Source organism: Rousettus aegyptiacus, unplaced genomic scaffold, assembly GCF_014176215.1.
Source record: "Rousettus aegyptiacus isolate mRouAeg1 unplaced genomic scaffold, mRouAeg1.p scaffold_m13_p_3, whole genome shotgun sequence".
In the NCBI taxonomy this organism is placed as follows: domain Eukaryota; kingdom Metazoa; phylum Chordata; class Mammalia; order Chiroptera; family Pteropodidae; genus Rousettus; species Rousettus aegyptiacus.
In genome coordinates, this window is record NW_023416306.1 from 202,008 (window position 1) to 217,048 (window position 15,041).

Genomic DNA, 15,041 nt, shown 5'->3' on the forward strand with positions numbered 1-15,041 from the left:
ATGGGGACACAAAGACTGCAGGTCCCCATGTGGGGGTGGCGGCCTCGGGTGTCCTGGCACGAGAACTGCAGCTTTGCCATCTCCAGCCTAACTGCCAAACACAGGACCGACCCAGATTCTGGAGACTCACCTGGCACTGCCCTCAGCGACCAGAATGTTGCCTGGCCGCCTGGTGCTGGACACACGTACACACACGCATGCTGACACACAGAGGCTGTCCTGACAGCTGTTTAGGGGGGTGCAGGCTGTGTCCCCTCTTCAAGGACAAGTCTGGGGTGGACAGAAGATGCAGCTAAATTGCATGCACACTCCTGCAGGGCGTGACACCGCTGTGAGCTCCGCCCCTCCCCCCCAGGAAGCACAGATAATTTGCAGGACCCAGCTGGAACATATCATAATAAAATACCTCATTTAAAGTATTTCTTTTTTTATTGATTTCATTGAAAACAGAACAAGAAATGGTCTGAGCCAAAAGACTGCTCTTAAAACTGTCAAAAACATTTTAACAGAAAAAATAAACATGACTGCATTATGAATGTTTTAGAAGAGTCGCAAAAAAACCCCACTGTTACTGCACTAGTTACAGTATTTAAAAAGTTTATGCCAAAAAAGGGTGTGACCTGGCAGGCCGCCACACAGAAGGTGACGGCAAATTTATTCACACTACAAGACTAACATTTTAAAAAAGTTTTTTCCTGCATTTTATTCTAAAATCACTTTGTTCTCTTTATACAGTTGATGGTTTATTTTCACATGGTGAGTAGAAACCACACCAGAATCAGCACCGTTGTCTGTGTTTCGTGTTTTTATTTTTCGTTTGTCCTAATGTTCAATAATGGTAGAAAATAAATCAGTTTATTCATCATCATAGCATGTGGCTTAAGAGTCAATGCAAGGGGCCGGCGCCGGCCGCGCCTCCTGGCCCGGGCTCGCGGGAGGAGCGCGCCGCCTCCCTCCAAGGCCGGCGGCGGCTGCGCGCGGCAAGTTCCACCGGAGCAGCTTGCGGGTGACGGCGGCTTTGGCGGTGCCACACGGAAGAGTCGGCCCGGCGGTGGGACGGGAACCACGGGGAGCAGAGGGGACGCGAGAAAGGCGCGGACGACACCACCACCGGCAGGAGCTCACGAGGCGACGCGCGCGCAGGCCCGGAGTCCCCGGGGCGCCCGCCCCCGCCTCCCGCCGGCGGCTCACCGCGGGTCGGCGGGCGAGCTGGTGTCGGGCAGGCCGTCCTGCGGGGCGCCCGGGGCGGCGCCGGCCTGGCGCTGCGCCAGGGCGCTGCCCGAGTGCCGGCACTTGGCGGAGCCGCAGCGGCAGGGGAACAGCTTCCCCTTCACGTCCCAGAAGCGCTCGCCGTAGTCGAACCTGCGGGGCGGGGCGGGGGGGGTGCTGAGGCGCGCGCGGGGGCGGGGACCGGGACGGGCGGGACCGGGAGGGGGCGCGGGGCCGCAGGGGCCGGGCGGGCACCTACCCGAGCTGCTCCCCGGCCTCGATCAGCCGCGCGCTGAAGAAGGCGATGCGCGGGAAGCGCAGGTCCTGGTGCGACATGAAGACGCGCACGGGCACCAGGTTGGGCTCGCAGTGGTGGTTGATGAAGCGGCTCACGTTGCCGTAGAAGCGCGCGTCGATGCAGTACAGCTCTCCGTCCTGCGGGGAGGCTGGGCGTGGGTGGCGGCACAGGCGGGGGTGGGCGGCGCCCAGCCCCCGCCAGTTGCCCAAGGGGCCACCGTGGACGCGGCCGCCCCCGCGGGCTTCCGGCCAGGCAGGGAAAGCAACCACCACCCCTGGCAATTTCCCGGACAGGAGAGAGGAGGCCCCGGGGCTGCGGGAGCCAACGGGGCCTCGCCTCAGGGCCTTGTGATGCCAGGAGGGACTGGCGACCTGGTGGCTGGGGCGGAAGCTGCGCTCTTCCAACAGCAGCAGCTGCCACGGAAAAACACAAACCCGCGATGCCCTGCTGACTCCGTGGGCGCCCCGCCCCTGGCACTGTCCCATGGGGCCCATACTCAGCAGGGAGGACGCCTGGCCGACTGTGAGAGGGAGATGTGGGGGCGACCTGCCCTGGGGAGCCCTTTGAGGCCAGAGCTTTCCCCGGAAAGGTCTAGTGCAAGAAGCTGCCTGAGGCCGGGCTCACCTACTGCCCAAGGGCAGGCAGGTTCTGGACAGCCGGGGGCCCAGCCATATGCAGTTGACAGAGAGGGCGACACTTGGACCGAGGCAGTCGTCCTGCCAACCCCGCCCTGCCCCGTACCCCTGCTTCTCACATCGCAAAGACAAGCCAGAGGCCAGAGGGGCTCCCGCCGACCGACTCCATCCACGGCACCCCGCACCCTGCGGAACACGGGCCAAGGCTCCCGAGAGACCACGGAGGCCGAGGGCTGTGGCGTCGGCGTGGGGGGGGGGCGCCCGCAGGGAAGGCCCCGGCCTGCGGACTCGGGGGAGAGCGGCCCGGAGTGCTTAGCTGCAGAAGACACTGGGCTCAAACTCGGTGTCCACGAACCCACCCTGACCCCAAGCCAGGCTGGACACGGCCAGAGCGGACGACGTGGACGATCGGGGACCACCGCCTCCACGCGAGACGCAGAACCTGTGCTCGCAGGGGAGACGCCGCCGCGGCCGCCTCCAGGCCACTGGCGGCAGCCCCAGCGCACGGGGACCAAGGAAGCGGCGCGGCCCTGAGAGCAAGCGAGACCCACGGGGTGCTGCTCCGGCTGGCCAGGCACTGCGCGCACGGGGTCTCAGCTGCCATTAGGGGTCCTCACAAAGGACCCCAAAGCATGAAACTCAAGGGACAGGGAGCTCTCAGCAGAGAAATGGGAACAATAAGAAGGAACCAGGTGGGAAGCTGCATAAAACCCTCTGGCTTTCCCAGGTGCTGGGGGCCGTGCGGGGGCAGCAAGTGTCCCACAAAGCACGTCGTGTGCAGAACATGGAGACGTGACCGCAAACACAGGGCCTGCACGCAGCCTGCACGGCCCGCAAGAACGGGACGGGCGCTGCCCCGAGGTGGCCGCCGAGCTGCTGTCCCTGCAGAGGGCGAGGGGAGGGCCACACGCACACGCCCTTCTTCTCCAGAAGGGACAGGAGGGACAGGAGGGACGGCGCTGGGAGGGACTTTTTCCGTTTCTATAGTTACCTGTAAGGTGGGGGCAGGAAACCAAGTACAGACAGCAGGACAGAGCAAGACTTTCTGAGCATCTATTTTTTATATAACTTTTACTTTCAAAGCATGTTGATATTTTAATAATCAAAAATAAAAATTTTCAAGCCCAGATACTAAACCTGAGAACAAACGCACGTAACCGCAGAGCAGGCTGGTAGCAGATGAGCGGAGAGGGCCCCGCACACGCTCCTGGACCGCGTGCTCGGCCAACGGCACGGCCACTGCTGGCGGTGACACAAGTGACATGGTTTTGAAAGTAATGTTGCTAGGAACCAACATTTTCATTGTAAGAGATTTGAATACACAATCAAAGAAGTTAAGACAAAAATTCTGAAATGTTGTTTTTCAATTAGAAATAGCAACACAGACATATTTTTAAAATCTGTTTCTTCTGGAGTTACGACTTCTGAAAAGTGGGTGCAGGGCTGGAGGCGACCAAGGGTAACGAGCACCGTGTCCTGCTTTGGAACCCGGAAGTCACCCCAGCACCAGAAGCTGGGACTTCCTGGAGAAAGGGCAGCCGAGCAGGGAGCTGGTCCACGCGGCAAGCACGCAGAACCCGCTAACCCTGGCCTCCCTCACGTGACCCCACCCCTGGATCTGGGACAGCCGGTGACGGCTTCTCACCAGCAACGTGGCGAAGGCCACAGTGTCACTCTTGTGATCACGTCACATCGTGTGAGGCTCCAACACAGAGGGTCTGCTGCTGGCCGCTGAGAAGTGCACTGCCGTGCTGGGGCCCTGGGCAAGGAACCGCGGTGCCCCACGCCAGCCGGTGACAAAGTGGGACCTCAGTCCCGCAGCCAAGAATTGAGTTCTGACATCCACCGTGTAAAGCTGAGGCCCCCCGAGGTCCAAGGTCTCCAGAAAGGACATAGTTCCACGGTGCCTGCACCACCTGGGAGACCCCGAGCAGAGGACCCGGCTGAGCTCACCAGCCGAGGCCACCAGCGGGCTGTCCGCAGGCACGAGGCTCGTGGCGACTCGTCCTGCAGGAGCAGCACTGGCACAGGGGCCGTTTGTGGAAACAGAGAGCCGTGTGCGCCCGCGGGCGCGCCGCGGTCCGGAAGCCGTGCCTCTGTCGCTGGCTTCGGAAAGATGCGTGCTGCGCAACGCGGGGGCAGGCAGGACGCTGCTCTGGGGCCGGCTCAGGCCACACTCCCCAGGCAGGGAGCGGACGGCCACCCTGGCGACAGCGAGGCCGGGACAAGCGCAGAGGGAGGCGGATGGGGGGACGAGGTGCGGCTGACCCTACTCACACGACACTGTTACGATGCAGAAGATCCTAAGGAGTCTTCGGAAAAGCTCCCCGAGTTGATAAGGGCATTTGGCGAGGTCGGCTCCCAAACCCCGACGACGCCCAACAGCCGACGGCGGCAAGAAGCCACACTGTCCCCGTTGGGGAGAGCGGGGCTGTGCGCAGGCACCGAGCACCGAAAGCCGCAGGGCTCCGGGGACCCAGCTCAGCGGCACCAGGACCTGGACACAGACGCCAGGACCGAGAGAAGACGCGACCCGTGCAGACCCCAACAGCCTGAGCCGATCAGCAGGCCGGGCCCCGTCCCTGTCAGACCCTCGCGGCGGCCCGGCTCTGAGCCCTCGGGCACTGGTTCCAAACGTACGCGTGAACGCAGGAGCACAGACGGGCTGAGACGGCTTAGGAAGAGCCGGCGTGAAGACAGCGCCGCCGGGCTCTGGAGCTCACAGACCGACGGTGATCAGGCGCACGGACGCGGGGCCAAGGGTCGGCCAAGGGGAGGAGCGCGGCACGCAGGCCCCCCCCCCCCCCGCTTGCTGGGCCGGCCAAGCCGGGGCTGGAGTGAGCGTGCTCTTGCGGACACAGGCCCCCGTCACCTCGCCACGGGCTCCGAGGGCGAGGGAGAGCGCTCCGCGGCCCCGCAGAGCAAAGGTCCCTTGTGACACAGAGCAGCGACCAGTAAAAGCACGTCCTCTCCATGAGGGTCATCGCTCGGGGGGTGAGGAGGCCGCGGCTGGGAGGAGGCTGCGTGTGTGTCTGGCCAGCACGCGGGCCCGGAGCTTGTGGCTCAGTGGGGACAGGCAGCCCAACTACCTGACGGGCAAGGAGCTTCTTCCTCCAGAAAAGCCTGTGAGGGCCACTCGCGCCGGTCCCCGCCACGGATGGCAGGTGGGCGTCACGGTGCTGCGCCCTCCTTGCTGTGACGCTAACGCCAAGTGTCTGTCCTCTAAGTGTTACGTACACACGCCCCGGACGGCTGGCCTACTCCCAGAAGTGACGCAAGAAAAATCAAGGCTCATGCCACGAGGAGCAAGTCTGCGCGAGTTCCCCGCAGGCCCCGCACACGCGCCCACCGGGCAGATCGCCGCAGACGCAGAGAAGTGTGCGCCCCACTGCGCTGCAGGATAACCCTCGCCTGCGGGGCAGAGCAGCTCTGAGGTCGACGGCACAGGCGGTGCGGGGGGACGGAGATGTCCCACAGTGCGCCTACGGCACTGACCGCACTGCTGCGTGCTTTTACCAAAACTAAGGCCACACGCTCGAAAGTTCTCGGTGTATAAATTAATCGTAATACAGCTCATCCAAAATGAAAAAATAAAAATAGAAAAAACCTATCAAATAAAAAAAATTTCCACAGAAGAAAACTGAAAACTGTTCTTGGGGGTGACGAAAGGGGGCTTAAGCAAGTAAAGGGCGGACAGGCCGGGCCTGTGACCCGGGAGAGGAGGTGCGAGACCCCCGACCCCGCCAGGTTGGCGGGTTCCACGCCGCCCCCCAGACCCTACAGGAGTCTGTGGAAGTCGTCAGGGCGACCTTAAGACTCGCGTCTGGAAACGGCAAAGGACCGAGAGGCACAAGGGCCTCGCGACGGCCCGGCAGACGGCACCGTGGGCGCCGGAGCTACGGCTGCACTGCGCGTGCTGGGGAAAGGCAGCCTGGCCGGCGCGGGGACGAGCAGAGCACGCGACCGTGGCGGCGGCGTGTGGCCTCTTCCCAGCAGCCGGCGCGTATCTGAGACCGCGCGGGGGACGTCACAGACACCCAACGGCGCCGAGGGACGACGGACGCCAGGCCACGAGCGCCTCTGTGCGCGGACGCCACCGCGAGACGAGGGCACAGCCCGGGCCCGAGGACGGCGCTCGGCCGAGACGCGCGGACTCCGCCCCCGCGGAAAATCGCCGGCACGCACGGAGCGGGGACCGAGCGGGCAGCGCGCGGGGACTCGGGGGCTCCCTGGGCAAGGTCTGGCCAGCTGTCCCGGGCGGAAGGCTCGTGTCCCACACACAGATCCCTTAGCAGGGGACGGGGGCGGGGCTCGCCCTGGCCGCAGGGTGACCGCGGACGGCCGGCGGCTGCGGCCACAGAGGAGAGCACCCTTGCTCCCACGGGCACGGACGGGCGTCCCAGGAAGCTCTGAGACAGGCGTTCGGTGAACACGGGGGCAGCCCTGCGAGCCAGGGCCAGGCGGCGGCAGCGCGACGGTCTGGGGCACGCCCCGGCGACCGGGCTGCCGCACTGGCCGGGCCGGGCGCCACTCTGCACGCGGCCCCCTGGCCTCCGGCCCACGAGGCGCCTGAGTGACGCATGCGCCGCACAGGCTGAGGGGCCTCAGGTCAGGCTCCCAACTGAGGACGCCACAGAACGGAGGTTGGCTCTGCGCGGAAGCCCGACCCCTGGGGCACCTCACCTTGTTGTCCAGGTCGAAGAGGTAGGAGTCCTCCTCCCGGACGTCGGCCTCGGAGTCGGAGATGAGCTCGCCAACGTACCTGTGGGAACGAGGGGCGCCGGTGTCCCTCTGTGTGGCCGCAGCCCCCGGAGGACGATGACACGGGAGCCCCATCCGCCCGGGGGCCCGCCCGCTGAGCCGGGAGTTGCCGAGAGCCGAGCGGGGCCGGGGACTGGCACTCGGGAGTCTGGCAGGGCCGGGGGCCACGCTAGCGGCACGCACGCCCGGAGCCGCAGCCCGCGCCACGGCGTCCTCCCAGGGGCAGACGCCACCGCCGAGGGGCCGGGCGCCCACTCACTCGCAGACGAAGGTGCCTGCGGGGATGTCCTGCAGGGTCCGCACACCCCAGCCCATGCTCTGCGTCCGGTACAGCTGCAGCCTCGCCCTGCAAGACAGCGGCACTCAGGGCTGCGCACGCTCCGCACACACGGCCGAGAGACAGCACGGCCCTCCCCTCCTGAGACACCTCAGAACCTTGCTCTAGGGCGGTGCCGGGAGGGGCCGAGGCGCGGCCGCCACACCTTTACCCTCGAGAAGCTGGGAGACCCAAAAGCCAAACTGTCAGCACATGGAACATGGCCCCCACCCCTCACTGGGCCTCAATTTCCCCACCTGTGACACGAGGACAGGTCTGGGCTGAGCCACTGGATTACAGTGAGGCCCAAAGGGGCTGAGGCTTCTATTGACCCCAGGCTGTGATACAGGTCAGCGTGGGCAGCAGTCGGCACAGGGGAGAGCCAGCTCCTCAGAGGCAGTGGGGACTGTCCTGGTCCCAAGAGCCACAGGCATCCACCACACACAAGGGCAGAGAAGCATTAGCTGGTCACACGTGCACTGAGATGAATAACGTTGAGAAACCCCTAACACCATGAAAGTTTGTGCTCGGCTCAACTCACAGGGCACAGAAATTGTCCCCTGACCTCAGAAGGACTCCAGATCTTCCAACTCTCAGGCACACTCAGGAGGGCGGGTCTGTGACCAAAACCCAGAGTCTGGCTCTGGGCGGTCGGGGGCACTGGAGGAAAGGGTGGTGAGTCTGGCTGGAGACAGGGGTGATGGCCAGGCCTTCCTGGACCAAGCACCCCGAGTGACTGAGGGAGAAGGAGTCCATGCAGTTGAAGAGATTTTAGGCCCGAACCCCATCACGGCATGGCCTCCAGAGAAACTCGGAGAACAGGGCACTCGGGTCAAGACCCGAGCTGGCCCTCGGAGCTGCGTGTGTGGACGCGGAGCTGGCCGTTCAGCGCTGGGCCCCCTTTCTCTGCCTGCGGCTCATCCTCCCGGGCCTCGGGGCCGAGGCTGAGCTGGAGGGAAGCACCACGTGCAGCACGACGACTTGTACCACTGTCACTCGGACCCCAGGGGACAAAGGGCTCCAAGCAGGTCGTCCCCACGCGTGCGCCCACACGCGCCCTCAAACGTCCCTCACAAAATGCACGTGGGGCACGCAGAGCCGCTCAACAGCGCCGCGGCTCGGAACCTGCGGAGCAGAGCGCGGAGGCCGGCCCCCCCGCAGGCCCCCCCGCAGGCCCCGCGCCGCGCACTCACCGCAGGCCGTTCTGCACAACGCGGTTCCGGCAGCTCCTCCAGCAGGAGCAGGCGTGGTTGCACTCGAAGAGCAAGGGCGGCTCCGCCATATTGAACTCGGGCAGCAGCCGGCCGTCCTGGGGACAGACGGCAGTCAGGGCCGAGCAGGGCTCCCCGCGACAGCCCTCACGGACGAGCACAGACGGGGGAGCGACGGCTCCCAGCCGCACTTCGCCCCAGGGCGACGCGCTGGACGCCCCCAGGAGCTCCAACGGGCTGTGCCTGTTTGGGAACCTGGACAACAGCTGAGGCCACCCTCCGCCACTCAGCCCTCCTGGCCCCGCTGCTCTGCAAGCCTCCAGCCACCTGCTTGCCTGTCCTACAGCCAGACACGACGAAGACACCCGGCCACGACTGGGGTACACGGGCTGAGTACGAGGCTCCGGGGCTCGAGAGGGGGCTCTGACAGTGCGAACTTTGCTCAGAACACCCAGCCCCGCCCACTGAGGCCACAGAGCCCGACCCCACGCTTATGCCCCTTCACCTCTCCAGCTGACGCTAGAAGGGAATCTGCCTGTGGCCTCTACTCACAGCCTGTTCGCCCTGCCCCACCGGTGACTGCTGACCTCCCAAGACCAAGGGCCTAGGATTCTGATCTTGGACCCTGGTCCCTGGAGCCCTCCTCTCCTGGGCTCGTCCACGGCGACCTCTGCCCCTCTTGGGCCCGTGGGCACTCCCACCACCTCCAGGGGCGGCGCCGCGGCGGGCTCACCTGGTCGTACCAGCAGCGCAGGCTGAGCTGGCCGCACATGCAGTTGCTGGAGGAGCAGTCGTCGATGCACACGCAGTACTGCGAGGGGACGGGCGTCAGACGGGCAGGGCCTCGCGCCCGCCCGGCACCCTCAAGGTTCTCAGGGCAGCTCTTCTCGAGATACCCGCTTTCTGAAAACCACGCCCGCGCTCGAGAGCTGTGTGCACCCTCCCTGCTCAGCTCCCGTGGCGACCCAAGGGTGCGAAAGCAGAAGACGCCATTGCGCGCCAGGATGCTGAGAGCTTGCGAGGGGCAGGGCAGGGGCGGCACGCGGCCCCCGGCGGGCCTGGGCGGGTGGCGCTGCGGGAACCACCGCTCGCGGATGCTCGCGGAAGGCCAGGCTACTCTCACAGGGGCGCTCGGAACTGCTCTGGGGTCTGGGGCCCGAGGCGGGATGCGGACATACTTCTGGAAGGATCTGCCCGTCGCCCTGGGAAAACCACGTGCCCATGGACGCGGGCGCTGACCTGCAGGTGCGTGATGTTCCTGTCGATGGCCATGGGGGACGTCACGCAGTTCTGGGACACGTACTTGTAGTTGCTGGGGCTCGGCTCGCTGTCCACGGCGTTGACACAGGGGATGGGGATGCGCTCATAGCCTCGCGCGATGTCCCTGCCGTGGGGTGCGGCACGTAAACCCCCTGGGGCTGGCACAGGGCGAGGGGACTGGCGTCCGGCCCCGGGCAGTGCCTGGCCCACCCGACGCCCCTGCCCCAAGGACGGCACAGCCGCCTGCGCTCGGGCCGCAGCTCACCTGCTCACCGTCTTCTCCGGCGGGACGGGCCTCTCTGGGGCCGAGTCTCGGAGCGCCTTGCTCATCTGCAGGGCGCCCCACACCTGGGAGTGGAGGCTGGCGCACTGCAGGGGCGTCTCCCCCTCCTTGTTCTTCAAGTTCACATCTGAATCCCGAGAGAGAAAGAGGCTAAAAGGAAAACGTAAGCCAATAGAACATTCGGGTCTTAACGGAGAGCCACGGAGACGGGGTTTACGACGTGACTGCGAACAGCGAAAGCGAAGAGAACACACTCACGCCGGGTGGCTCGCTGAGCTCGCGTCCAGCAGGACGGGCCGTGGGGCGCCGGGACGTGCTCCCCTGCCCCCCGCCCCCGCTCGCCGGGGCCCGCCTGGCGGCGAGCGCGTGCGGCACGAGGAGCGGGGCTGGACGCGTGGCCACCCACCTGCGGGCGCCCGCACGGACGAACGGCCTCGGTGCCGGCGGTCAGCCCCACCCCGTGAGCCCTCCCTGCCCCGGGCCCTCACCTCCAGGACACAGCTGGCTGAGCTGCTGCCAGGGCCCAAATCTGAGAGGGCGCGTGCCCCACCGCAGGGGCCGCGCTCACGTCCAGACTCCCCAGGCCCGTGGCCACGGAGTGAAGTGGGACGGAGCCTCGGGGTGCAGAGGGCTCTGAGCGGCCCAGAACCTCAGCTCCCGCCGGCTCCCGGCGAGGCTGTCCCCTCACCCTCTTGCATGGGCGTCAGGGCGGGACCCACCCCCCCCCCCCGGTCAGCCTGAGTGGGCATTTCTCACAGGGATCCCTCCCCCTCCCCCAGCCAGAGAGGCCCACGCTGACCCCAGACGCCTGACAGGGAGGTCTCGTCTGCCCGAAGAGCAGACCCAGGCGCTGGCGCCCACCCGGCAGCCTGCAGGGGCCCGAGGCACGGCCACTCACGCGACGCAGGCGTAGCGGTCCTCGCGGGCGGCGATGTGCAGCGGCGAGTCCCCGTGGACGTTCACAGCGTGCAGGTCGCACCTGGCGGCCAGCAGGATCTCGGCGATGTCCACGCAGCCCGAGAAGGCGGCCCAGTGCAGGCAGATGTTCTCCTCCTGCGGGCGACACTGGCTGTCTGCGCGCGCCCCCACCCCGCGGTCACTGCGCACACCCCCGAGCGGGAGCACCCCCGAGCGGGAGCACCCCCGAGCGGGAGCGCCCCCGACACAGTGCAACGCCTCGAGCGGCCTCCGTGTTCAGATCATGCTCACTCTGGGACAGGGCGACAGACACTCGTGTGGGTTTGAAAAACAGACAAAACTGATTCAAGTTTGACTTCATAAGAGGCTTTAAGACAAAAATCCTATTTTTTTTTTTTTTTTAGGCACAGTAACCCTTGGTTGACCTCACAGATTGCAAAGACCTTGTCAGTTTACAATCACTTATTTTTTTATCTTTTATGCCTACAGCACCTGGTCTTCCTAGGTGGTCTCCCGCCCAAGTACTAACCAGGCCCGACCCTGCTCAGCTTCTGAGATCAGACAGGATCGGGCGGCCATGGAGCGGCAGCGGTCGGGGAGAGGGGCAGCAGGGGCCCCCCACCCCACCCCACCCCACCCCACCCCGACGAGGGCCGAGCACTGGGCGCGCTCAGCCCTGAGGGTAAGCAAGGCGGCCGGCCCACACCGAGCTCACCACCGCCGGCGTCCCTCCCCCGGAACAGGGTGCTGGCGCCCGGTCAAAGGTGCAGACATTGCACTGCCTGGAAGCACTTCCTGCTCCACCGGCTGACTGCGTGCACCCGCGGGAGCATCGGCGTGTTCGGAGGCGCCATGACTCAAGTCCAGCCTGACCATCACCAAGATCTCTGACCCTGGCCCTCTCCCACGGGGCCCCTCTGCGACAGCCCAACTCACAGCGCCTGCCCCCAATCTCCACCCACGCAGCACCCCCAGCTCAGGGAGGGCAGAGAAAGGCAGAGCAGACGTGGGTGGCTGGCCGTGCCCCATCGTCCCCACATGGGCCCCCACTCTCACCGTGCAGCCCTGGCGAGCTGCAGAGCTTCCGGAAGGCCGGATTCGTGGGCTCCCTCTCCCGGATGGACGTCACTGAGAAGCCCGCCCGCCCCGCCTTCCGGCCTCCCCCTTGCGCCTGTGCGGGAGCTTCTGAGCAGGAGGGCACCCCCCGGCAGAATGGCGTGCGCGTCGACCACCAGGGTGACAGCGCCAGGAACTCACCCCCGGCTCACCCCAGCGTGGGGTAGGCAGCCCCCTCCCTCAGGCCTACCTGACCACCGACGACAGGACCGGCCTGGCCTACATGCGCGCGAGGGTGGGCAAGACGGCCCTGACGGGGTGCGCCCCATCCAACAGGCCAGCGAGCACGACGAAGGACCCGCGTGTGTGAAGTGGCAGCCTTCACGACGCCGGGTGCCGGCGCTGGAGGGCTGCACCCCTGACGGAGGAAGAGGGTGGCCTGTGCCCACCGCTCACGGCCCCTGGAGCACCACGCCCTGGCGGGGAAGAGGCCAGGAGCAGCCGAGACCGGGGGCCGAGGGCTGCGGCCAAGGCAGCTGGGGGTGGGGCTGGGAATGCAGCCTCGCCACATCCGCGCAGCCCCCCTGGATGTCCGGGGACACACGGAGGGAATGACCAGACGCAGACCGAGCGAGACCTGCTCGGACTTACTGAACAGACCTGGAAAGAAAACACGAAGTGACTAGACCGACGCCAAGTACCTCTGCTGCACCCAGGACAAGGCTCGAGACAGCTCTGGAAACGTAGGAATCCCCACGAAGTCAGACTCCCCGCACCCAGAGTCCGCCTCGAGACCAGGCACGCTGAGGAGCAGGACGTGGCACGGTAGGTTTTGAGCAGTCGTAGCCCAGAACAACACAGGCCTCAGGTCAGCAAGCGAGGTCATCAAGGCAGCTGGTACAGCTGTGTTCCCCGTGCTCAAGACGCGGAGAACGTTTCTGAAAACACCAGGAAGACCCAAAAGCTACAACGTCCGGTGTGTGAATACGCTGGATGGGATTAACAGTGTAACACACACTGCAAAATGAAACCAGAGAGCTTGAAGACCCAGCAATAAACGCAGCTACGCTGTAGTCCAGCGAGGAAGTTGTTTCGGGAAAACGAGGCGCCGTGCTGAGCTGCGGAACGGCCGCAAGCCTCCTGGCGGCCATGCTGACGGGCCTTGCGAAGCGGGTAGGGCAGAAAGCGGGCCGGACGGCGAGACTGACACAACCCTCAGAGCCACGGACCCTCGGTGCAGGTGCAGGTGTGCGCACGCACCAGCAGGCACGTCGAAAGCAAACCACTGACATCGAGCGACACGGAGGCCGACCTCGGGGCAGCCGAGAGGGGGAAGCTGCCGCAGGACACACCGGCACAGGACGAGGGTGCCACCAGGCGCTCTCGGGGACACCAGGAGCAGGGTGTTTATCGTACGGAAAGGAAAAACTGCCAGTCTAGAATTCTACATCCAGCAAAACACCTTCCGAAAGTGAAGGCAGAAAGGCCCGGCAGGCGCTGAGGAGCCGCAGGCACCGCCGGGGCGGCGGGCAGAAGCGGCCGATGCCGGTTCCCACTACGCCCTTCGCGAAACGCCGCTGCTGAGACCGAGCGCCGCTGCGCCGCGGCGTGCCGAGCACGCAGGCGAGCCCCCCGGAGGAGCGGGGCAGGGACGGCGTCGCTGCGGGCGCAGCTCTCGGGGAGAGTGACGGTTGCGACCTGGGCCGGGGGCCACACGGCGCCGAGGCTGCGTGACCAAGAGGGCGTCTGGCCACCCAGACAGCGAACGTGGCCTTCGCCTTGGCTCCTTCCACGCGTCAGAACACACGGGCACCAGGACGGACCCCCGGGCTTCGCCCTACGCGGGGCGGCCGCGGGCCGCAGGACTGGCCCCGCTCTCGGCCCCTGCACTGCAGCTCTCTCGCGGCCCCCCGCAGCGGACCCACGCCGTCGCCCGGCTGGGGGAGCCGGCAAGGACGCCCCGCGCCGAGCCGCACCCCGAGCGGCCAGGGGCTCCGCTGATGAGCGGCCGTGAGGGGCGGGCGGTCACTGCCCAGTGCGCCCGCCGCATGTCTGCGGCGCCTCTCGGGCCAGCCCGCTTCCCTGGTCATCAGTTTAACGAGTCCGTGGCGAGACTGTCCCCTCAAGACTCTAGCATTCCCTGTCAAGGTGAGCCCAGCTCCACAGCCCACACCGTGTCTGTGTGTCTGTCCTAGAAGCCCCATCTCGGCCTGGGAGGCACCACCCAAACTGCCCCCTGGCTCCGTGGGTCCCTGAAAACCTTCGCCAAAACTCCCCCTTGCTCAGTCACCTGCTCTCAGCCTGACAGGGCAGGCGGGCTGTTCCCAGAGGCATCGCTGGGTCCTCTCACGTTGGCCCCAAACCCAAACAAACCTGTCCTACAAAGCTAACCCTCAACACAGTGTCTTAAGTCACGGCCCAGAAAAACTATACGATCAACCCGTCCCTTTCTGTCCTCTCGAGGTGGGAGCTACATGAGAGCCAGAGGCCACGCCTCCGCCTGCCCGAGCGCGGGTGCGGCCGGGGCGCCCCTGCCTGCACACAGGAGAGGGGGCTGGCAGCATGGCCACGGGTCAGATGCGCCTCTAGAGACACCCCCGTCTCGCTCAGGGCCTTCTACCCGTTGAGCTGCATCCAGCAACTGGCGACACCCAGAACCATCGCTGAACCACACGGGCCACAACGGGGGAGGTCAGAGCCACGACGAGGGCAAAGAGCCTTCGGCGCTCAGCCCCTGGGCCCGGCCCTGCGCCCCCCTGGCGCTGGCGGCCCGCGGCGGCAGGGACACTCACGTTGTCCCGGATGTTGATGTCCGAGCCCTTGGACAGCAGCAGCTTCACCAGGTCCACGTGCTTGTACTCAGTAGCCCAGATCATGGGTGTCCAGCCGCCGTCATCCTAATTTCAAAGGAAGCAAAACTCCATCACAACTCCCGCAGGCCGGTGGCGTAAAGCACAAGCTCCCCCAGGCCCGCAGGGCGGCGGGTGGTGGGGGCCAGGTCGGGTCTCCGTGCGCTGATGAGGAGACTGAGGCTCGGAGCGCTGCCCCAGGAACCTTGGCGAGGGTGGGAAGGAGCCAGGGCTGGCCCACACGG

General features: G+C 65.8%; 1 protein-coding gene across 13 annotated transcripts in view; it reads right to left on the reverse strand.

Annotated features, from left to right (window-relative positions):
• Positions 1-410: 410 nt before the first annotated feature.
• The window catches only part of EHMT1 (euchromatic histone lysine methyltransferase 1), an 80,760-nt gene continuing 66,129 nt past the window's right edge, over positions 411-15,041 (reverse strand). For 12 of the 13 annotated variants that reach the window (XM_036239249.1, XM_036239248.1, XM_036239247.1 and 9 more), the window contains 10 exons: positions 14,740-14,844; positions 10,872-11,026; positions 9,956-10,123; positions 9,670-9,814; positions 9,164-9,241; positions 8,413-8,528; positions 7,163-7,249; positions 6,826-6,904; positions 1,469-1,644; positions 411-1,362 (listed from right to left, as the gene is read on the reverse strand). In XM_036239249.1, the coding sequence (XP_036095142.1) occupies positions 1,188-1,362; positions 1,469-1,644; positions 6,826-6,904; positions 7,163-7,249; positions 8,413-8,528; positions 9,164-9,241; positions 9,670-9,814; positions 9,956-10,123; positions 10,872-11,026; positions 14,740-14,844 (1,284 nt within the window). In that variant the 3' untranslated portion in view covers positions 411-1,187. Of the gene's footprint in view, positions 1,363-1,468; positions 1,645-6,825; positions 6,905-7,162; positions 7,250-8,412; positions 8,529-9,163; positions 9,242-9,669; positions 9,815-9,955; positions 10,124-10,871; positions 11,027-14,739; positions 14,845-15,041 lie in introns of those variants that run through there. The other variant, XR_004956321.1, reaches the window with a different exon arrangement.